This window comes from Melozone crissalis, unplaced genomic scaffold (genome assembly GCF_028551555.1).
Source record: "Melozone crissalis strain CALT ecotype California unplaced genomic scaffold, PUWL_Pcris_2 ptg000013l_1, whole genome shotgun sequence".
NCBI lineage: Eukaryota > Metazoa > Chordata > Aves > Passeriformes > Passerellidae > Melozone > Melozone crissalis.
The window spans coordinates 47,513,758-47,536,945 of NW_026535791.1; the positions used below are offsets into that span (position 1 = coordinate 47,513,758).

Sequence of the window (23,188 nt, forward strand, 5' to 3'; positions counted from 1 at the left end):
GATGCACTATTAATTCAAGCTATTGATTTGATGCAGTATTATTTCAAGCTATCTCCTTGACTCTTTTCTTGCTCAAGTTACCTTTTGCCAACTTACAGCTTTGTAGTAATACATAATAACTGATCAAAAACTAATTTCAAACATTAGGGTAGAATACATTATAGAAAAATTAGTTCCAACATGTAATGATAAAAAATCTATTAAGATATGTAAACACAGCAATAGATGAAAATGCAAAAATAGTTGCCTTTCTAATTGCCATGGGGAGAACTAACAGCTTTACTCAGCAGCCTCCATTTTTATATTTCCAGCTGCATATTTAGACTTAGAACTGGCTTCTCCAACATTGATAGAAGATAATTGAAAAGCACCATTTAATAGAACTCTAGTCCCTTAAAGAGAAAGTAGTTTTCAAAACTCATTTGTATTGAGACAGTTTTGTTGGTTTTGCAGGGTATTCTATAGTTTAAAGGTGACTTTTGGAGGATTCTTAAGGAGTTGTATCTATTGTATTTAATAGTATTTGGTCTTTTTCACTGAGTTCTGAATTGAGGAATTCTGCTTTGGAAATTTGGTATCTCTCAATTTCTCAAAGCAGTATTTTTGTCATATTGCAATGTTTTTCTGAAAGGATTTTTTGGTTTTTTTGTCCTTTGATTTTGATTTGATACGCAGGTAAGCTGCAAAAGAAATCTTTTCTCATCATTTGTATATTAAAATTATGTATTAAAATCAGAGACAATTTCTCAGATCAATTTCTCAGAAATTTTCATTTGGTACTGAATAATGCTTTTTGTATACAGAAGAGGGAAAAATAGAAAAGGCAGTAATATCAAATCAAAAGACAGTAATAGCAAATCAACTTTAGAAAAAGTCAGGTATCAAATCAACTTAAAATTCCTTCAAAAAAGAAATGTAACTGTATTTAGTCTAAAGTTAAGCTACATACAAGATTTTACAAATTTAGTGGGCAGTCTTGGGAAGGGGATCCTAGAGAATTTGACTGCAAATACCTTTAATGTTTGGTTCATGTTGTTCTTAGGCAGAAGTTAATAACTGTGAGTGTGGATAAGCCTGTGGAGATGTTCTTTCATCTCTGGGGATGATCAAATGCAGTTAAAATACAAAATGTGGTTGTTCATCAGTCTCAGACAAGGATACCAGCTTGCAGGAACGTGGAAAGACTTGTCAAATAAATCTTTGTTAAATTAGGAAGTTGTCTATTTTGTAAATAGGCTTTTCCTAGTAAAGGTAGTGTGGAATATTAAACCATGATTAGCAAATGGAATACAAACCTATATTAGTGGTAAGAATCCCTTTCTATGCAAGTGTTATGTATGTGTTTGATAAGGTATGATTTAAGATCATGTTTTAAATATAGTTAAACTTGTTTATTCTACAAACCAATTTTCAGAGAGGTTGTAGCTCTGCAGCCTTGTTTCAGTGCCATCACTGAAGGCAGAAGAGAGAGAGAAACTCTTTTGTTTTCAGCAGGGGCACCTGGGCACTCGGGGCATCTGTGCTGACAGGCAGCCCAGCTTTGGCCCAGAGTGTGGCCAGCATGGCAGGAGATGCACGCAGGGGCAGGGGAGCCGGCACTGCCCAGCATCGGGCCAGAGGAGACTGACCACAGGGAAATTTCACCACTTGGAGCTCTGGGGCTTGGGGGACCTGAAGACATTTCCTAGGGAAGTCTAAGGAGGATGAGGTGGGAAGGCTGGGAGTGCTGTGGGGAGAGGGAATTGGAGATGCAGGCTCAAGGACCTTTTAGGTACAGTGGAAAGACTGTCTCAGGGACAAGCTGGTAATGAAGGGGTGCTTGCATAATGGAAACTTAAGTGACAGGAAGCAAATTCATAGGAAACTGGTCTTCAGCCTGCTGCTCAAAAAACAAGCTATTCTTTGGAGCCACAGCTGAGCTAGGAAAGGAAGACAGCATGTAGTGATGCAACAGGCACATTTCTGAGTTTCCCTAGGACTCACCATGGGGCCAGAGGATTTCTTTCACTGCAGAGAGGAGGATTTGCAGTGGATCCCTTCTCCAGAAATATTGCTAACAAGTTGATTCTCTTTTTTTGTCTTAGTAGTATATCCTAAGAATTATACCAGCTCACGTCACTTGGGAATGTATTTATAAGAGTGGAAGTGAAGTAATTTACTGTGGATTATTGTAGAGTGTGAATAGTGTTGCTTCCTACAAATGGCAGTAGCAAAACAGGCTTTCTGCTGCTTTGCAATGCTTCTTTTCCTTCCCCACTTTTCCTTTCACTTGAAAGCTAACCTCTTGCTTTAGATGACTCCTTATGACAACTGTTTGTGTTACAAAGGATTGTGGCTTCCACAGGTTACAGACGAACTGTACCCAGTGAGTCAGAACAGGAAAAGCACAGATGTAGCAGATAGGTAGATAGATCAGTAGATAGGTTTTCATAGGTTGTCACAAAGACAATAAAACACCCCAAAACTATGACTGCAATTGCAAGTATATTCAACTTTTCTACATGAGACTCCCAAAGTGCGTCAATGTTTCATTTTCCATCAAATCCTTTATATGTGTTTCAGACATAAGAATAGGCATCCCCTTACAAACAGTAGTAAGTGAACATTTCTGTTAGTAGAATGGTAGTGTTTACTCTTCTAGAGATGACTCGATCTCTAGATCAGAATCTACAAGATGTGTAGATTGTACTTTTCTTTTTTTAATGGAGTTGTGTTTTTTCTTATAGATGCATATACAAAGTTTATAATTGACCTGACTTTATTCTTGCTTAGCTGTGGCGAGCCATCCCACTAAACTGTATTTTTAGACTTTCCTAAGGAAATGAAGCTTACATTAGTCATGCTGTCACAGTCAGCTGTCATAGTCCGTCCATCTGTCCATCCTTGATAACTCTGCCAATTTTAGGCAAACTTGACAGACTGGCAGAGATAAACTAACTAGTTTTCTCCCAGTCTGTGCCTGGGAGAGTCATTGCTGGTGTCCCTCACTGGAGGAGAAGCCAGAGCACCCCCAGGTCTTTGCTGAGTCCAGGCAAGGCTGACAGGCAGGGGGGCGCCAGGCACTGTGCTTGGCTGGCCAGCCCAACAAAGGTAGGGAGGAGGGCAGCACCAGGGGAGATGGGGTAGGCTTTGAGGGCATTTTGGAGATGGCAGTGGGGACCCAGAGATATGAGAAGGACCTGGGGATGTGAAAGCAGTCATACAGTTGGGAGACTTACTGTGAATCCTGCAGGAGAAGGGAGAGGAAGAGGAGGAATAGCTCAGCAGGAGGTATAAAGTGCAAAACAGGAACAGATTTCCATGTTCTGCTCATGGAACAACTTGTTTCCTCTTCAGTCATGGACACAGTTATGAATGTTGCAACCTCACATTAAAAATTGTTCTTAGATAATGTGCATGCCCTTTGCTGTGCCTGACTACAGATGAGTCTCTGCATAGTTTGTTCCTTTGGTCAAACCAACTGGAAAGCCTTTGGTGCACATTGCTGCTATTGCAAAATGTTAATCATTACCATGCTGTCAGCCTTAAAAAGTTTGTTCACATGAAATGTTAAGCTTAAACCAAAGAACTCCAGTTGTTTTTATTGATAAAAATTAGAAACTTTGCTATGTTTTTTTTTTTATTATTTTCCCAAATTTGTCATGATTTATGTTTAATGGTCATGATAGGAAGCAATATTTGAAATGTCAGATGCACTATTGGAAGGTCTGTGAAAAAAGAGGGAACTTAGGCAGCTCTAAATGAAAGACAGTGCTTGAATGATAACTTTTTCCTAAATGTTTCGATACCTTTATCACATTTCAGAACAGTTTTTTGAGAAATTCTGGATTTTTACCTGTTTTTAAACAGTTTTTTCTCTAGATACTTAAGTTTGTGGCATTTTCCTGCCACTCTACATCCACATTTCTCACAGTTATCTCTGTGCTCTACGTTTCAACTAGGTAGGCCAGCTGTCTCACCATCTACTGCTTTTTTCCTTAGTTCTTTTGCTGTAATTCCAAGAAGTGGACTGTGTATCTTCATTAGTAAGCTGATAAAAGCCTAAGTTTTTAATCTGGAAGGTTTAGTCTCAGTGGAGGGCTTTATGTAGAGAGAATCTATTGAAATAAAGTTGCTTGTTTTCCATAAATTTATAAAAGTAATTTCCCTCTTTTCTTAACAGAACGACCTTTAAGTTGTGTTTGTTTATATCACTGTAATTTAATGCTCATTAGTTCTGAAACATCCTTGTCTTTTTGGTTAAAAATGATCTCTAAACTGATGAAAATTTCCAGTCTTGGCAGAGATCAGAGCCTGACCAGCTTCTGATTAGTACTTGCTTGTACACTCTTTTCCTGTGATTGTGTCCCCTAGTACAATAAGCTGCCTCCCTCGTTTTGCCTGAAAGTGCAGCCACTGGCTCTTGGCTGGAGTGATGTAGTTAGAATGACAATAGGATGTAGCAGGCTGCAGCAGGAAACAAGGCCCTGCTGGGGAAGGCCAGGAAACCACTTTAGGATCATTAGAATTTTCTGCCATCTTCTGAGACCATAAGACCACATATTAACTAATGCATTTTTAACCCTTCTAGACAGTGATCCCTGCATGGTTATGTGTGCACTGTTACTCTGTGCTGTACAGATAACTGTGAAGTAAGCATGAAGTTCTGTGGTGAACAAACAGCTTTGCTGAAGATGCCCATTGTATATGCAAGTACATATATATATATCTAAATAAATTAAAACACAGTTTTTGGCAGTGAAGTGGCTGGATTGAATAGGCTTGAATAGTTAAAAATGAAATTGCATGCATGTCCTTATTTCAGATTATTTGAAGAAACAAAGTACCTTTATTTTCTCTCCATTAAGTATTCTATAATCAGCATGTGTGCTCTTGTGTCTCAAATAAATCTCTCACCTTCTGCCCAGGCTCTGTGACTAGGGAGAAAAGTACAGATGCTCTTATTTCTGTGAAGGTTTTGCTTTCTGTCCCTTGCATGACATTTTGCTTGGTTGTGCTATACTGCGTCATAATCTTTTGTTTCTCAGAAATTCTTTAAGTGAATTTCACAAGACAGGGCTACTTGTTCACTTTATTATTTTGTTTATATATAAGCTTAAGGAGGGGTTGCTGCAAAAGTTTGAAAAGTACACCAAGTGCACCAATTGTGTTGTGCAGTTTTTCTGTTTTTAAACAGACATTAGTATGGTTTCTCTAATTAAAAAAAAAATACTGTGTTCAATGTTATTGTTGTTTCTTCTGTACATTGTATTTAACACTATAATTAAAGCCATGACAGGACACCAGAATTTATAGATTATAGGGAAATACATGCAAATGGTCTTCCTCACCAGCAGATTTCTGTTGTTACAGTGTGTGATGAAATGTAGGTGAAAGATGTGTGGGTTTTGGAAGGGGGATTGCAGTTCGAAGGAATTGCAGCAGTGCCTGCCTGGGTACTGCTAGACCAAAGAGAGCAATACAGTCTGCAGAGAAATTTAAACTTTTATTTCTGTGCTCGTTAATTTTTGCAGGTTTTCTTTCACTTTTTGTTTGAGCCAAATTGAAGTCATCTCCAAAATTAAAAGGCATGGTCATTTGGCTGGAATTTAAAGATAGAGAAGAGCAAGCTGAGAATCAGTTTCAGTGATTAGCTGTTCTCCCAGTGAAGAAATCACTGTGTTTAAGTGTGCTTAAACTCTGCTCCTTCCGAGAAGAGAATAGAAATCATTATAACACAAATTGCTCTTTACCTAATGGTGCATCAGCTGGATGTTAAAAAGAATCTCTTAAAGGTGTTGCTATTTCCTGACGATGTAGTATTAGAGAAGAAATCTCCATTTAGCAGTGTTGTTGAAGTGAGGGTTCAACATGTCACCACATCCAGCTTTTGCAGTCTGGGGACAAGCATTCCAAGTGACCACTTTACATTTCTGTCTTTACCAGGCTTGGGAAAAACCAAGAGAAAGACGAGTGCGAGAGACGCCTCCCCCACTCCCAGCACAGACGCAGAGTACCCTTCCAACGGCAGCAGCGCCGACCGGATTTATGATCTGAACATTCCCGCCTACGTGAAATTCGCCTACGTTGCCGAGAGGGAGGATGAGCTGTCCCTCGTTAAAGGGTCCCGAGTGATTGTCATGGAGAAGTGCAGCGACGGCTGGTGGAGAGGGAGCTACAATGGACAGATCGGCTGGTTCCCTTCGAACTATGTGGTAGAGGAGGTTGAGGAGGCAACTGCAGATTCACCCAGCTTCCTCAGCCTTAGGAAAGGCGCTTCCATGAGTAACGGCCAGGGCACCAAAGTACTCCACATCGTTCAGACACTGTACCCATTCAGCTCGGTCACGGATGAAGAGCTCAATTTTGAAAAAGGGGAAACGATGGAAGTCATTGAAAAGCCAGAAAATGACCCAGAATGGTGGAAATGTAAAAACTCCAGAGGTCAAATCGGTCTTGTTCCTAAAAACTATGTAGTAATCATTAGTGATGGTCCTTCCATGAACACTTCCCATCCACCTCAGATAAGCTACACGGGACCATCTTCTACCGGACGATTTGCTGGAAGAGAGTGGTATTACGGGAACGTTACCCGGCACCAAGCAGAATGTGCCCTGAACGAGAGGGGAGTGGAAGGAGATTTCCTTGTTAGAGACAGTGAATCTTCGGTAAGTGATGCTCAGCCCGCAGGTTTGTAACCCCCGTGCATGGGTTAGCAAGCACGGCGCTTAACAGACTCCCTGTCTTGTCACCCTTAAAGAAACGAGCAGGGCTTCAGCATTACCGACCAATATCCTCCCTCCTTGTGAGAATTGGTCTGTCAGTGAAATGCAGTGACATTTACACTGAAATTTAACAGCTGTGGTCTGTATTATCCAGAGTTTTTTTAAATTTGTGGACAATGAAGTAAAGTATTTCAGGCTTCCATTTGGCTTTTCATGTGTTTCTCATGCAATCCTCAAATTTAAAGCACTACATGATAAAATAATTCTAGGTGATTAAAAATTTGGTCATTGACTTGATCTGTTTTCAAACAGAATCTGCATTGGTCAGTTCTGTTCTACTTTTAATTTTAAAATTACATTGTTTCTTTATCAGGTAAAATTCCATTTAAAAATATTTTTGATCTACTTAGATAATTTAGTTTGTAATAAGGTAAAGTTGTTATTATATCTAGTTGTTAAGGTTGTTATAAACTGCAGAGAGGGTCAATATGCCCTGTAAATTGAGCCTTGATGGCATCAGAGGGATCTGAGTAATGCTGATTATGGTTCATGTCATTCTGAAAGTTCAAATTTAAAATTCAGCTGAAAGGACTTTCATGTGTACTGAGGCCAGAGAATTAGCAGTTAAAGCACTAAAATTTAATTATCCTTTGGCTGTGATTTTAAAAAGATGACAGATTTTAATCTTATGTCATACATAACATTGAGAAAATTGACAAAATACAACTTTTTAACAGTCTCAGATATTTTTATCTGAAGACAGTATTGTCTGATTAAATTTCAGGCACCTCTCCTTGATGAATTTGCTCTGCAAAAACCGTGATAGCTATCGAACTACCCTTTCTTTGAAGCTCTGTGTCATTGAATTCCTATTTCTGCTTAATTATAATCTAAACAAAGGCAAATGCAAATAAACCACAAGAGAACAGGAAAAAGGTTAGAGATTAAATTAAAATAAACTAGAGGAAGATAGGAAGAAAAATAGGAATTTAGAAATTATGACTGATTTACAGAGGCTGAGAGGAATCAAGTTTGTTTAGTCAACAGAAGAAAAGACTGATGTGAGACACACAGTAAAATTTCTTGTAAAATGTAGAAAGCCACTTGAGGATTATGGTAACCATTAAATTACAGTAATTCCTTTTTTTTCCCAACGTTCTTTTTCTATCAACATCCTATCAGATGGAGGCATACTGGATGTGGTGGATTTTAGGCATGTCAGTCCAGCAGGCAGAAGCTCACCTCTAGATCTAGAGGCTGCATTATGATTTATCCTGAGACTGTAGCTATCAATTTCCTTTCATCTCTTGAGAAAGTGCCAGAAGGAGAGTTTGAAAATGAATACATTACTTAAAATACAACAATGCTTACCCATTTCTCAGGACATGATATGTCACAGTGACCACTATGCTACAGCTGGGTTTTTTAGCTCTTAAGAGTCTGCCTCTATCTCTGGAGTAAACGAACTACCTTCAAAGAACACAGTAACCTTTTTATTTAATGTGACATCATAACACTAAATCCTCGCATTCAAAGCAGTTTTAAACTTTTTGCCTGCATTGTGGCTGGAAATCATTGCTTTGGAGTACAAAAAGATTCATTCAGAATGTGCTCTTCAAACTATTTCTAGCATCTAACACTTAGTGGGATAACAGAAAAATTATTCAGTTCATATCACAGCAAGTTTTTTGCACACCTGCAGGTAAAAAAAAGGCACTGAATTGAGGAACTTAGCGTTTTTCCTTCTTTTTGTACTCTTTATCTGGTCTTGCAAACCCTGTATTTGAGCCTTTTTTTAGCTATGAGAAAACTGCAGTTATGCCCGTGAATACCTCTGTGTGTTCGTACTGCATGTGGGTTTTAGTTTTTATTAGGTTTAAAGAAATAATTTACTGCGTCTGAAACTTTCATCTGCCCTGATCTTTATGTATCATTCCCTCATATAGTGTGTTTATGTATGTGAATTATAAAACACTGGGGATTGCTAGTTTTTTCCCTGGAGTGCCACAAGTGATACAATAAGTGAATGGGCATAATTGCAAGCATTGAGAAAAGGATCATAAAAATCTATTTCAAACTTATTATGTATGGAATAAAAGAGTTTAGCAATGACTCATGAATTTCTGACAGTTGCTGTATTTCGCACATGTGACTACAGAGGTTGTTCATGCTGTGGCTTAAAGTCACCAGGAGTGTCTTCACAATCTGAGCAGATGGTCTTGATTAGAGAGAACAGGCTGAGCAGAGCCAAGCTGTCAGCTCCCTGATTTGCCCATCTGACCACCAGACCAGCACTTCCCACTACACTGTGTTGCTAACTCACCTTTAATGCTAGGAATGCAGGGGTTATTCCTTTCTAGAAAGGTCCATAGATAAAACTGTGAGTCATGCTCCTAATCCTGTGCCTGATTTTGACCTGTTTTAGAGTTTTCTGTAGCCTTCCATAACCATAGTTACAAAAATTGGTCTGCATAGAAGTTTTCCTTAGATTTCAATTTTGCTCTTGTTACTGAGCTATGAAAAGCTGTCCTTGGATAGATGAAGGTTTGTATTATTCGGTATTCACTTGATGAGACTGTCATGTTTTTGCATTTCAAGTGTTAGTAGTTGCAAGATTTAACAATATTTCTCTAGATTTAACTTGCCACATGTTTATCTCACAGCTAGACTTCTTTAGCCAAAAATATTTTCCTCAGTAACACTTAGATCCAGAGGATGCTACCATAGAGGAGAATAACCTGAGATGAACTCTGTAAGGTAGCTAGGAGGCTGATTATCTTCATTAATTACGAAATACTATTATTAGAACCATAAACTTGTTTGAACCATTTAAGCCCATAGTTTATGTAACAGGCACAGTTCCCTACTGATAATGTTTTTGCCAACTGTGTTACACCTAGGTAATGTCACCTTAGTTTTGGAGATCTAAAAGAACTGGGAACATGCCTTATTAGAAATACTGCTAGCTAGTTGTTCTTTCTGTTGCAGGCTGCTAGGTTAATGAAACCTGCAGTTTGTCTCATTTAAGTAACAAAACAATGGGAAAAAAGTAGATTTATCCTATGCGGTCCATGTGGAGCCACTTTTTGGATTGCAGGCTCTTCAGCAGTCAGATTTTTGGTCTCTTTGTGTAGCTCCTAACCCAAGACAAACAGGTCTTGGCTGATACTGGTGGTCTTGGTTGGGTGGGTGATTGTAATGCTTTGAAGACCTCAGATTTCACTGAGTACAGAAGCAAGTTTGAATGGGAGAGGGTTGTTTTGTTCAGGTTCACACCAGGAAACAAGTGTGCTAACTAGTACTGCAGCTAACAGGAAGCAGTAGTGTGTCACCTCCAGCCTCTGAGCAGAGCCTTTGCTGCAGACACCCTTAAACTTCAAAGGGAGCTTCTGTCAGAACTTGTGGGCCCCTTGCAGTCCTCTGCAGGTGGCTGTGAAACTGGTGATCAGGCAAACACCAGTGCTTTGTAGTCCTATGAGGTCTTCTCATGAAGCAGAGGAGGTGTTATTTTTCTCAGCCTGTGTTAGTGAGTGAGCTATGCAAGTTTTTGGACGATTTCAGGAGCAGTTATTCATTAGGAAGTATTGGTTACCTCCTGCTGGTAGTGTCACAGCATTCAGGTTACAGTAACCCATCCTAAACAGAGTTGCAGAGTATAGTTTTAAGATGATACCGATGATTTTAGGCCTATTAAAATGATTCTGAGGTGTGACTGGATTTGTCAGTTTTTGAGATCATATTTAGCTTCCCTGTTCTTTGTCTAGCAATAATGACAATAGAAGGAGGAGGCAGAGGTTCAGAGTTTATATGTTTTTTGAGGTGCTAATTTTGTAGCATTCAGTGTCCCATGTTTTCCTGGGGTTTTAATCCTGCAGCTGTTGGATAGAAGCAATGAAATGTGGCAACTGTTTAAAAAGTGAACATTGGTCATGTTCTGTGACATGCAGTGATTGGTAAGTGCAGCAGACATGAGGAGAAAGTTTTTCTTTGAAAACAGACGTAAGGAAATATCCTAGTGGCTTATTTTAAATGGAAGAACAGAAATCTTATTAGAGCTGTAGTTGAAGATCAATGAAACCAATTCATATTTGTGACCTGTGTAATACTGATTTTGGAACATGAACATTACATAGGGAAGAGAATGGTATTTGCTTATATCCAAATGAAACAGAAGGGGTAGAAAAAGGAATTAACCCTCCCAGATGACTCTTTCCAGCCTGACCTTAGATCTTTGAGCTATAACTTTGAGCTTTTTGGCTGGGTGATAGAGTAAGAGGAGAAGTGAGGGAAAACTTCAGTATGGAAATGGAAGGAGTTGAGGAGCCCCAGGACAGGCTCACTGATGGGAGCTCAAAGAGCCTGGAATAGTTTGAAGAATGAGTGTGTGAGAATATCTTTTTGAAGAAAGGACATTGGCAAACAGAATTGGAATGAAAGGGAAAATTTGAAATAAGTTACAGGATCAGTAAAAGATTTTCAGAGGGAACTGTTTTTCACAACCTTGCCATTTATAAATGATAAAATTATCATTTCATTCTCAAATTGAGGATGTGAAGAGGGAACTCTGTTTTTCGTGTTTCACTTGTTTTTCCTTATATTGCTTTATCACTTGTTTTCATGGTAGTTTTCAATTGGTTGTGGGTTTTTTTTAAAGATCATTCAATTCCTCACCAAAGAAATAAAGAAACAACTTCCTACCATTTGTTTTCCACATGGCACCAGCTAGCTGATGATCATCTCTAGGTACAAGCAGGTGTTAAAGGAATTGAAAACAATTCAAAGTACTACAACACAAGGACTGTAGGTGCGTTCAACCTAATATTTAATTTTCCGATTTAGGAATTAATTTAACTTCAAGTTAGGTTTTTCAGGTGTAGGTCTTTCCAGTTATGGTGGTGCAGAAATATTCATGGTTTCCCTGCCACAAAGCTATGCTCTGTAACTCTGTTGCAGAATCATCAACTGTTCTATAGATTTAAGGGATTAAAGCTTACTTCTGATCTGCTTTTATTTGGTGTATGTGAATCTGTTTTTCCTGGAAAAGTTAGTGTGTAAACATCCAAATGTAGCAATTAATTTAAGAGGGAGAAGAGAGAAAAATTGGCCAGCAGTTAGAACAAAATAGCTTTAACAGTAAATAAAATAAACAGACTTGGAGCAAATCCAAGGAGGACAGCAGGGAACCAATTCAAACTGCATCAAACCAGTGTACTTTGAAATGGAAGTGTTCATAGCAATAGTTTGTTTAGATTTTTTAAAAATAATATTTTTAACGAATTTGCATTTGTTAGGGCAAGAAGGAACCAAAATAAAAACAAAAACAAGTCAAATTCCTTTTGCTGTTCATTCTTGAGTCCTATAGAAGTTACTACTCTGAGACCAATAAAGGGTTTCAGGATTTTTGCAACAGCTGTTTGAGCTCTTCCATCTCTTTGCACCAGATGATGACTCTCAAAAGAGTTAGATCAGCCCTTCCGCTTCTTACATTTTTTAAATTAAATCAGATAATGAAAAAATAAACTTTGTAACATAGGCTGCAGAAAATATGATAATGCCTTCTACTTAGGTATCAATCTAACTAGCAGGCTCCAGGGCTGTGGAGAATAGATAATAGTTCATGAGAAATGTTCATTCACTAAGGTTATAATTAAACTGGCAGAAGGAGTATTTAATATATTGTGTGGATCAGCTCACAAAGATAGAAGCCTGGCCAGTGCCTGGGTCATAGGACAGTGGGTCAGAGGTTCCAGCAATGCTCTGCATGTCATTAGCACATCCTTTATGGCCTAGAAATAATGTTTCTTATTTCTTAGGAGATACAATGAGCTTTGAAAACTCATAATTTTGATTTGCTAAAAACAACTGCTTTGTCAGAAAACAGTAAACGATTTTTGAGAGCAAAGTGATTATTTCAACTTCTTTTTCAACTTTTGCCATAAAATTGTTTCCTGTTCCTAAAACAAACAAAAAACTTTAGTTCAGATTATGAACATCCTACTTGTAAGTTCTTCTGTTTTAATTGAGGGCCTTTTGGTTACTGGTTTTTGTTTGGTGTAGGCATCACCCATGGAAGCAGCAGAACTTAGTCAGCAAGATTTTATACTGTTTTTGGAATCCTAACTAATCTGTACTTGCTGCCTCAGTCCGTCCTTGGTGAGACCCTACAGACCTGCCTGTGTTCAGGGCACAGCAATCAGTACCCTGCCCATGCCCTAAACTTCTCCTCCATGAGCCCAGGGTCCCAAAGCTTCCGGAGAGCTTTGTGCAGGCCTGTGCTTTGTTACTGTTTAATGGCTGCTGCTTGGCACTATGGAGGTTCCACTGGAAGCAGGTCCCAGGCCCGTGTGGCTATGGCTGCTGGAGGGTTTGTCCACACTGCATTCAGGGTTTTAACCACAGCAAAGTGTTTGTACAGCCAGGTTAGCTTTAACCCAGTGGAGTAGGTGCTGAAAATAGGCCAGTCTTGATGTGAGTTCAGTGCAGCCTTCTTGGTGATGCTGCTGAGGCAGGGGCTTCATATCAGAGATAGCTGGCTTAAAATAGCAGTTTTCATATTTGGAGTTAGGGATGGATGACAGGGCTCAAAATGTGTCTTGGGTGGAGCACTGGAAATCCCAAAGATGCACTCTTATGCACATTTCTTTCCATCACGTTCTCCCACCCTTCCCAGTCCCCTCTTGGCAGTCACAGAGAGTGTTCCATGTGCTTTGAGCCAGTGGCTGCTCAATGCCAGAGGAAGCCTTCCTGATGGAGCCTGCGCTGACCCAATCAAGGCCCAGTGACCCTGGATTATAGATGGAACAAGTAATTGTCCTATGAGTGTTACATAAAATAATTTTTAAAGAAGTGATGCCAGTTGATCTGGAATGTAGTGGCTTGAGGTAGAAGAGGGTTAGGCCAAGGGTGTGGGGAGGTTGCTGCTGCCTTTAGCAGAAGAAAAGGAGAAGAGCTGCTGTCCAAAGCTGAGCCTCGAGTCTGAGTTGGACCAGAGCCAGATCAGCAGGCATGACAGGAGCTTTTTTTGCTGTGGGCAGGGCCCATGGAGTCAGAGGGAAGGCAGAGAAAGCGTTAGTGCTAAGACAGGTGAGGGGGAGATGCCAGAGATGAGATTTTTGGGATTGACAGGACATGAGGAATATGTGGGCAGAGACCCATTTTATTGCAGGAATAAAGACAGCATATCTGAGAAAAGGCTGTCCTCCAGCTCATTTGGGTATGTGCTGGGTGTGTGTTTGACCCCTCACAAATGCAGTGTAGAGGACTCAGGGTGTGGCTTTGTGAAGTCTGATGTCAGCAGTAACACGTGAGGGCTCCTGACCCCTCCAGTTGGTCCTCTCTGTGCCACGGCTGTGCTCAGGATTGTTCCCAAGGCAGTGCTGTGAACCAGGTGGGTTTTGTTTAACCTGGGCAAGCACAGGTTTGCAGTGCTGGCCCAGCCAAAGCACCGGCGTGGTGGGGAGAGACCAAGGGACACAGTAAGGTTGTGTCAAAAGCCTGGCACGTGCCTTCAGTGGTTTGTGCTTGAAGCCATGCCTTCAGTGGGTTGAGACACTGCAGCAGCACCTCCAGAGTAGCACCAGGCATTACTTAACTCCATTTAGTGCTTGTTACAAACTCCAGTGTGTTCTTTTTATTCATTTTCCTGCTGGCTGGTGACACCTACTTCCATATAACCTCTCACAGGGCAAACCTGTGCTCCCATCTGTCATATCCCCCTCCTACATGGAAGGGAGCACCCAAGATTCATCAAAGAATGGCAAAAACCACAAGGGTTCAAAAGAAGCTTATGAAGTTTTATTAGCAAACTACAGAGTTGGCATAGAAATTCATGTTTTGCCCCTACTCTCTAGTGTAAGAGCCATAATAAAAGAAAAGAGGGAAGAAAGAGAAAGTGAAAGGGAGATCAGATGGCAGAGGAAAGGAGATCTGCAGCCCTGGATCCAGGATCAATCCAGCCAACAGGGTATCCAGGGCCTGGGCAATGCATCACCAAGGCTTTTTGGGGCTACCTGGTTACAGGTAAGCTTTCCCCTCCCTAGGATTAGGTTTCTTCCTCTTCATATTAAGGAATCAGCATGAGTACTCTTCTGGATCTTTATGGAAATGGGGGGATCTTTGAGGGTCTTTTGGTAGTCTTGATCCGCCTCTGCTGGACTTGCCAGTTCCTTGACCCCATTCCCATGCCTGCATTGTTTTGTGTTGTGTGGTCTGCTTGGACCAGAACAGGAAAATTGGCCCCAGAAGGGTACTGCCCTACCTGTGCACATCCCCCCCTTTCCAGCCACATCCTTCTCTAACTTGCCTGCTTGAGTGGTCATTGGTATTTAAGGCATAGACAGCAGCACGTTAAATCCTTATTGCCCAGGCTCCTGCACCATTTCTGTGGCCAGCCAGCAGCAGTAGGTGGCTGGAGACAGAGCTCAGCTGGAAGCAAGGGACACTGTGTCCTTCCTACCCTCCTATGTGGCATGTGGTGAAGGAAGTGGAATGGTCTCATTCTGGCTGTTTGGATGACAGCTCTCGCCTTGTTAAAGCAACTGATTGCCAGGATGAAGAGATTTATCATTAGAAATTGTTATGTCCTGAGTAATTTAATTAGTGCATAAATTCTGTATTTTGTGGGTAGTGGTGTGATGGTGGGATTTGTACGGTGGTTTTTTTCTATAGCTTTATCTTGTTTTACAAAGAAAATGTACTCAATGGGAGAAATTATTCCCTATGCATGTGGTAATGAAGATAAAAGGTGCATGTGTTTTTGTCTTTTGCAATGCAAAGCAAGAATGGCCCTCTAGTGGTCGCGGCTTTAAAAAAAGCGAAGGGGGATTTTCTTCATCTCGCCCAAGCAATATTGCAGTAATTGTTTTCTCCTGGGCACTCTAGTGAGAAAGACATGCATGATAAAAATTCTTCCCTTCTCCTTGACATTCTTGTGCTTCTAGATTGAGTAACTAAGATAATATTTGCAGTTTAGTCATGTAATTGGCAGCTTCAAACTGTGCATCTGGGGAGCTTTCACTTAACTGACTTAACTGCTCACGTTAATAACAATGGTAATTATTTATTGAATAATAGGCTATTGGGTTTTTTAAGGAGCTAAAGCACTGAGCTGTGGCTAATGTAAATTACTGTCAACTATATGACACAGTTTGTTCCTGAAATTGCAAAATTATGCTGTCATTTTGTTCTCTTCTATGTAATTTTTTTTCTTTCTTTCTCAATTCTTCTCAACAGCCCAGTGACTTCTCAGTATCTCTAAAGGCATCGGGGAAGAACAAACATTTCAAGGTGCAGCTCGTGGACAATGTCTATTGTATTGGGCAGCGGCGATTTAATACTATGGATGAGTTGGTGGAACACTACAAAAAGGCTCCCATCTTCACCAGTGAACACGGGGAAAAGCTATATCTTGTGAAAGCACTTCAGTGACGTTGAAGATGGACTTGGCCACCTGGGCCTCTTATAACTTACAAGCCTTAGGTCCTAAATTCACTTTTATAGAGCAGAGCAATATCTGAAGCAGGCTTAAGGAATAGGCTCTTTCTAAAGTGTTTGCTCTGTCAGTTGCTGTTTGTCTTTTTTTTTTTTTTGTTTGCCTCTCTTTGTGTTCCAGTTTTGTTAACCTCTGACCACCTCTCTTCAGGTTGAGAGTTTCCCTTGGGTGGCCGTGGCGAGCACTCACCTTCCCAGCAGAGTTCAAAACGCCCCTCTCCTGTGTACGTTTACATAGTTAGCTCAGATCAAGGAGGGGCGTTTTCAATTCAAACCAGTGTTAATCTGTTCAGACTGCTCATGCAGGCAGAACTCTCCCTTCAGAGACATCGGGCACAGTTTGAATGCACTGAAGCTGCAGCTGCTTAAGTGAGAGAGAGTAGACATAACAGTTGTGGCTGTGAGTTCTGTAGCTCTATCGCTTACCGAGTAGGATAATACAAAACCTCCTAGTTCCTAGAAGCACTCTTTACACTGTACTCTGCTGTTACATTGCCTCTCTGACTCTTCGTAAAGAGTACACTAATTAAAAGCATTTTGTAATAGTACTTCTTAAACTACTATGGTAAGATTGTAGTAAAAGAAAACTAGTGTATTTTGGTCTGTAATTGCAACAAAGAGAAATTTTATTTGAAAGTTGATTACTAGAGAAAGAATAATTGAATTGTAAAGGCTGAATGTTTTGGTAATCTACAACCAAATGTGCCATCCACATAATGCTTTTTCCTCTTGCCCTTCTGCTTGTTTGAATTAAACGATTATGTATTTAATTCTCAAAGTAATATGTATCTGTAGCTGATTGTTGACACTAATACAGAAGATTAATAAAAACTGATCTTGGGACAGGGTGGGGCGGGCTACCAACACTATATATATATATATTTGCTTTACAGAAAGAAATCTTCGGGTTTTACAGAGGATGGCGTGGTTGGTAGGAAGAGACACACAGAATGTTTATGAAGAAAATGCATTTTTCTCTTTTCTTTACATTTAAACTCCTTTATGGTTTAAATTTACAGTCTTTAGATGGCACATTCCTGAGATTGAAGAACGGATCATGAGATCTCAAAATCTTGCATACTCAGTTTTTTGGATATTGTAATAAAAAAGGTATTACGTCATGATGGAGTACTGGATTTATCCTTGGGTGGTAGTCCTGGTGTTATTTTAGCAAGGTGAAATAGAGTAAATAATTAATTTGTTTGTCTTGGAATTTGTGTGGCCTAAAAAATCATCTGCGACTGCAGAGGAAGTTTTGATATCAGGCAGTGTCTATTGAGCTCTGTGTTTCTTGTTTCTGTGATAATTAAGTCCATTCATAGCTTTAATGAGATCTGCAAGATGGACCTATTTCCTGGTACCTCTTTGCTATTAAAACACATTTCTTACCTATTCTGTGTTTCAGCCAGTAGTAGTGCAACTACCTCTGTGTATAACTAGAGCAGGTTAAGCAGATACCAGCCCTGTCTGACTTGCTTTGGGGTAAATCATGCCACTGCCAGGAGACTGCCCTGGCACCTTTGCCAATGAACTGCAGTCTTGCTCAAATCCAAGAGGCAAGTACAATTTCTGAAGTTCTATGCACATACTATTTTTCCACCACTCTTGAAATCTTATTTCTGTAAGATTTTCTGAATTGACAGCTTGTACTGAAACTAAAAAATGTATTTTTTTGTATGTGCATTAACTAATAACTGGGCAGTGACACTTGTGCTTGGTAAAGCTTAAGGAAAGAAAGCAGTGATACAGAGCAATCCAAAATGATCATTCATTATCCTGAAGAGCACCTACCCCATGACTGTCTTCTAAGAAGATAGAAGTTTTCCTTAGGAAGTTGGTGAGGATTACCAGTTGTTTACACCTTACCTACAGAAAGACTCCACAGTGGGCTTCTTAAACTTCATGAGTGAATTCTGCAGAGAATGTAGGGATTTGCCTTCTAATATCTAGTTTTTTCTTTAGGTGAATCGAAGCATGTACCGGGTATGGCAATAATATTAAGAAAGTCAGCTATATGTTGTATGAGCATTTTCAGGTTTGAGTGAATTGCTTTTCAGTCTTATTGTCTCTTGGTAGTATTTGCAGAAATTATATATGGGAATGGTTTACCTTTTCAGTAAACAGATTAATTACTGTTTCATGCCCCATGTTCATTTTTTGGTGAAATATTCTCTATGTTTCCTGTTTCAGGAGCCTTCATATGCCTCTTGGAATCTTTTTTACACTTTTTTTCTAGAGTCCATTTTTACAAGCTCTCTTAGTTCCTAACTCCATTCTAGTCTTAGTAGCTTAGAACTAAATCAAATAGACATCTGAATGAGGGTTTTACTATATGCTTTATATTTTAATGGATTTATCAAATTTTCTTTGCTTGTTTTTGTTACCTCATCCTCTGTAAACAACTTCTGTGTCTTGAGGTGTAAATTGTAAAGTACTTTGTTTTGGAAGCAGTTAGTTAGTTTATGACTTGTAAATTACTAGCTCAAGCAATTTCTTTTCTTTTTTTCAAGTAAGTCTCACCTTGGTTTTTCCCATGCTGTTTTTTGTCAGCATGCTTTCCATTCAACAGGCTCATTAATAGCTCTTCAGTTGTTCCCATCATTATTGAGATATGTTCATACAAATTTTGCCACCTTTTCCTGCCCTTTTGATCTCATTTGTTGGACTTGGCTTAAGCGTTAATAATCTTCAGTACTATATGCTTCATAAAGGGGCAATAGATGTGGATTTTATTATTATTTCCCTATTTTATACTCACCTTTCAATTACTTGACAAAATCTCACCTTTATTTTTTGACTACTTAGAGCCTCTTTGTCAAAGCTTGTTGTGGGGGTGGCATTTTTTTTTTTAAATATGAGCAGAGTCATGGTGACCTGAATTTCTTTGCTTACAATATTCATTAAAGGCTCAAATAATTTCTGATGGAGTAGAAGTTGTGATTTTTCTTTATGGTGTTTAGTCTGGCTTTTGCCATCCTACCTGATTCATACAGGTGCTAAAGTTGTATTTCTAAGTACTTCTCATTCCTGTACAACTGTTAATGTTTTCTTGCCTTGCTGGTGTCTTTGGAGGAATGTGAATGACTTGTGAATCCATAACAGTTTCCACACAGTGGCAGAAACTTTAGGTCCATGTTTATATTTTTAGCTGTGGGAGCTTGATGACAAACTCCCACTTGATGTTATCTTGACTGTTTGTGGTATCACATATTAGTTGGGGACAAATTAGTAAAGGATTAATATACAAGTGCACTGAGAATATGCCAGGTAAACTCACATGGACCCTACAGTGTTTGCAAAAGCAAAGGATTTGCTTACTCTTTTTTGAGAAGAGGCGATGAAGACATGCAGTTGGGTATTTAACATCTTTGACTGCGTGAACAAACTCTGATGTCCCACGCTTGAATGGTTCTGCTTAGTGTTCTCCATGCAGATCTTCATGTCTCATGAATGTATATTAAATCCTTAAAGTTTACAGCTGTTCCTCCAAACCTTTATTGCAGCTTTTCTGTACTGTAAAGTTTGGTGTCTAGTTTAATGGTTTCACTATGAGGAAATAGAGATCTGCCACACTTAGAACAATAGCTTCTGTTATAGCACAAAGTTGAAGTACTTTCAAAATGCCACCATACAATTTCACCTATAAAAATGAGTCAGATTTTTGCCTAAATTATAAGTAAAAAACTAGAAAATGGATTACAGGTCCGTTGAACTAGGTTGACAATTTACTTGGCAAAAGCTACTAAATAACTGTAAGGCCTTTAATTTCTTCTTGATCTTAAGGTAGTTTAATTCAGTGCTTCAGAGGTAAATGAAACTTGGGCAATTGCTACAATCTGAATCTGACAAGTTCTGTTTTCTTACTCCAGGAATGACTCATTTTTAAATGGAAGCTTGTTAACATATAATAAGCTGTGGAAATTGTATTGCTGAAGTAACGCTGATCTCTTAAAATGCTCTAGGAACGGTGAACTTTCCTATTAATTTCTTTTCAGTACATTCAAAATTCAGTGCCTTTTTTGTGAAGTGGAAAAGTGCAAGCCAGCAAGAGTACAACATGCACAGTCTTGAAGGGCATTACCTGTGCCACATGAATGAAAGGATGCAAGTAAATGCTACCATTCATTCACTATTTTGATTAACAAGTAAATCAGTTGTGCAATACTCTTCTAGAAAGTATACTGCAATTGCAACCCAAGTGTGCACCAGCTTTAGTATGTGATAACAAGGCCTAATGTACGTTCTTGTGCCAATGTCTTGCAAAAGCAATAGCTTGCTGTCTTTTTCTCTTTTTTAGATGGGCATTCATGTTGTTGGATATAGTTATAATTTGTTGGAGAAATCAACACATAATGTTTTTTGACCTAAATTGACTTAATGTGAAAAATAATTTATATATGGTATACTTAAAACTGTAGTATTTTCTGCTCTTTTGTGTGCTGCTGGAACCCTATGCTCTTTTTGTATTTTAAAATGTAATTTTTTTTCTGCCATATTCTTAGTGTGTCTTTTCTTGTTAGAAAATAGGATGTTTCCCCTGTTGTTACTTGAACTATCCACCCAGGCTGATACAGAAGCTGACTAATAGAAGTGGCATGTAGCCATTGACACATTAGACAAGTTTTTCCTTGCATTTTCTTTCCCATGTGGTAATATTAAATGGTTGAAGAGTGGGAGGTTAAACAAAAAGAAAGAAGAAAGAAGACTCTAACTTGACAGATTATCTTCAGCAGTGGGAGTCCACAGTTTTGAGGAAAAAGTAACAGGTAAGAAATGTTCTTTTCTATTTTCTTAAATGGATTTTGTTTGAAATTTAGCTTGACATCATAGGGCATGAGTGCATGAAGTAATAAATAGATTAACAAATTAATGCTGATTTAATCCATTTTATTGAAGGAATGGATGGATAAAGCTGTTGATCTCAATGTCTTACTATAGAAAATAGTCATCTTCAGAAGGGGAGCGCTGGGATTTTGGGGACTGCTTTGTTGGTGGTGGGGCTTTTTGTTTTGATTTTTGAGGGAAGACTTCAAAAGAGGTGCCTTGCTCCAGTTTTCAAGCCAGATTTTGCTTCTAAGCTTTTCCCAAAAAACATCTCTTGGGTGTGGGCCAGGCCACAGGGAATCTGTTAAGTGGAATTATTCTCCCACCTGTAATTGAAACTGGTGGTGAATAATAGGCTACTTTTTTTTTTAAATTTTGATCTCTATTAGATTGGATACATACATCTATATGGTAATTAATTAGTGGGTTCTGTGGGTTACTGCCTTAGTTTTTCACCTGGGTTCAGCTCTCTCAAGTTGAAATAAGCTTGATGAGGTGTTTTTTTTTAATTCCTTTTTATGTCACAGAACCAGTAGTGCATTCAGTGCAATTATAATTGGTAATGCAAAGAAACCCTTCAGTTGTGGGCAGCTGGTATGTTTGGAATACTAAGTCCAGAGATGATGGTGATGATAATACACCCATAAAGAACTGCAGGTAAGGGCACCAGCAGACAGTTAGAGAGAACAGGCTCTGGCGTCATTAACCAAGTGTCTTGATGGTTCTCTTTGTAGAATTAGGATGCTTATTTTCATTTATATACATAGCTAATTTGTAGAAGTGAAACTTAACCCTTTTTAGGTGTACCGTGTGTTTATACTTAAGTAAATTCACAGGAATTACTGCAGGAGAGAATGTGAATGTTGAGGCCCCAGGAAACTTAAGCATTCTGGTGTTTATGACAGCTGTGAAAAGTGGGGTGTTAATTCATGTTCCTTGGCTTTGCACTGGCATTGGCGTGTCTTTGTGCTGCCACGACCTGTCTCCACCAAGGACAGGGCAGCTGTGATTATGTTAGAAGAGATTTCCATAGTGTCAGGGCTTTTGTGTAACTAGGTTCGGCTAAGCACAGAGTGCAGTGTGAAGAGAAGAACAAGCTGTTGAAGAACCCACCAGGAATGGTTGGATGACACAGAGAACTCATTAGACCTAGTTATGTTTGTCCTTTGCCCTTACTAATTTAGCAGTGAATGCTGACATTGTCAGTGTTGGATGTTGTGTGTTAATATGTCTCAGAGTTTTTCTTGTGCTAACAGAGATCAGATGTGCCACTTCTCTGGCTTGTCTCTGTGTAATCATTCTGCTATGAAGTTCAGAAAAGTTCAAGAGAAATAGGTCTTCATTTTAGCTGGCATTTCTGGTGCAGTATGTAACTATACCTATATTGTCAGCCTTCTGATGCTCTTTAATATTACTATTTCTGTAAAAATTAGAAGCCTGAGCATTCTCAACTCAGTCCTTTGCCATGTGATGAGCATTAGATTAGCAGTCATGGGCCCCTCCATGGCAACATCCCATATTGTTTAACAGTGGTCTTGGAGACTTGTCTCCTTAAATTAGCATCAGATTTGTCTTTTTTTTTTTTCTCTCTCTCTCCAGTATTTTTCCTTAGAAATACATGTGCATCTGTCTTTACAGTCTTTTTAGTTCCTGGAAAGTCTTCTGGTCTTTGGCTGCCGTTCTGGAACTTTGTGGATCATTTGGAACAATGGCCTTTCCATCCAGTATTGGCTTCTTGGGAAATAATACTCTTCATGATGAATTGCATTATCATGTGTTGGGGAAATAAGAGCCAAAGGTGCTTTCCTCCTTCATGATAGTTCTGGGAAGTACTTTGTCCTAATAGAATGAACTCTGGCCATTCTTTAGAAAAGAAACAAAGAAAAAGAGGGAACAGGTTACCCTTCCGGTTTAAATCAAATGCTCTGTAGTAAAAACTTGCAAATCATTCTAAAACTGTAAAAATGGAGGAGCTCATTATATAATGCAATGTCAGGAACTATTTGGTTACTTATGGAAGGAGGAGATTGCTTTCTTCAGCAGCATTTGTTCTGCTTTTTTGCTTTTCTCACCTGTTTTCTCTTGTGCCCTAGAGCTTCTTCAGTTTTTCATCTCCTTCTTGTGTTCAAGTATTTCTACTCTCCTTTCATTTACAAGCTTTAATATTCAGA

At 39.2% G+C, this 23,188-nt stretch overlaps 1 protein-coding gene across 2 annotated transcripts in view; it reads left to right on the forward strand.

The window, feature by feature from the left end:
- Window positions 1-17,314, forward strand: part of NCK2 (NCK adaptor protein 2) — an 84,919-nt gene extending 67,605 nt beyond the window's left edge. For both annotated transcript variants that reach the window (XM_054271809.1, XM_054271810.1), the window contains 2 exons: window positions 5,926-6,647; window positions 15,936-17,314. In XM_054271809.1, the coding sequence (XP_054127784.1) occupies window positions 5,926-6,647; window positions 15,936-16,130 (917 nt within the window). In that variant the 3' untranslated portion in view covers window positions 16,131-17,314. The remainder of the gene's footprint in view (window positions 1-5,925; window positions 6,648-15,935) is intronic.
- The last annotated feature ends 5,874 nt before the right edge of the window (window positions 17,315-23,188 follow it).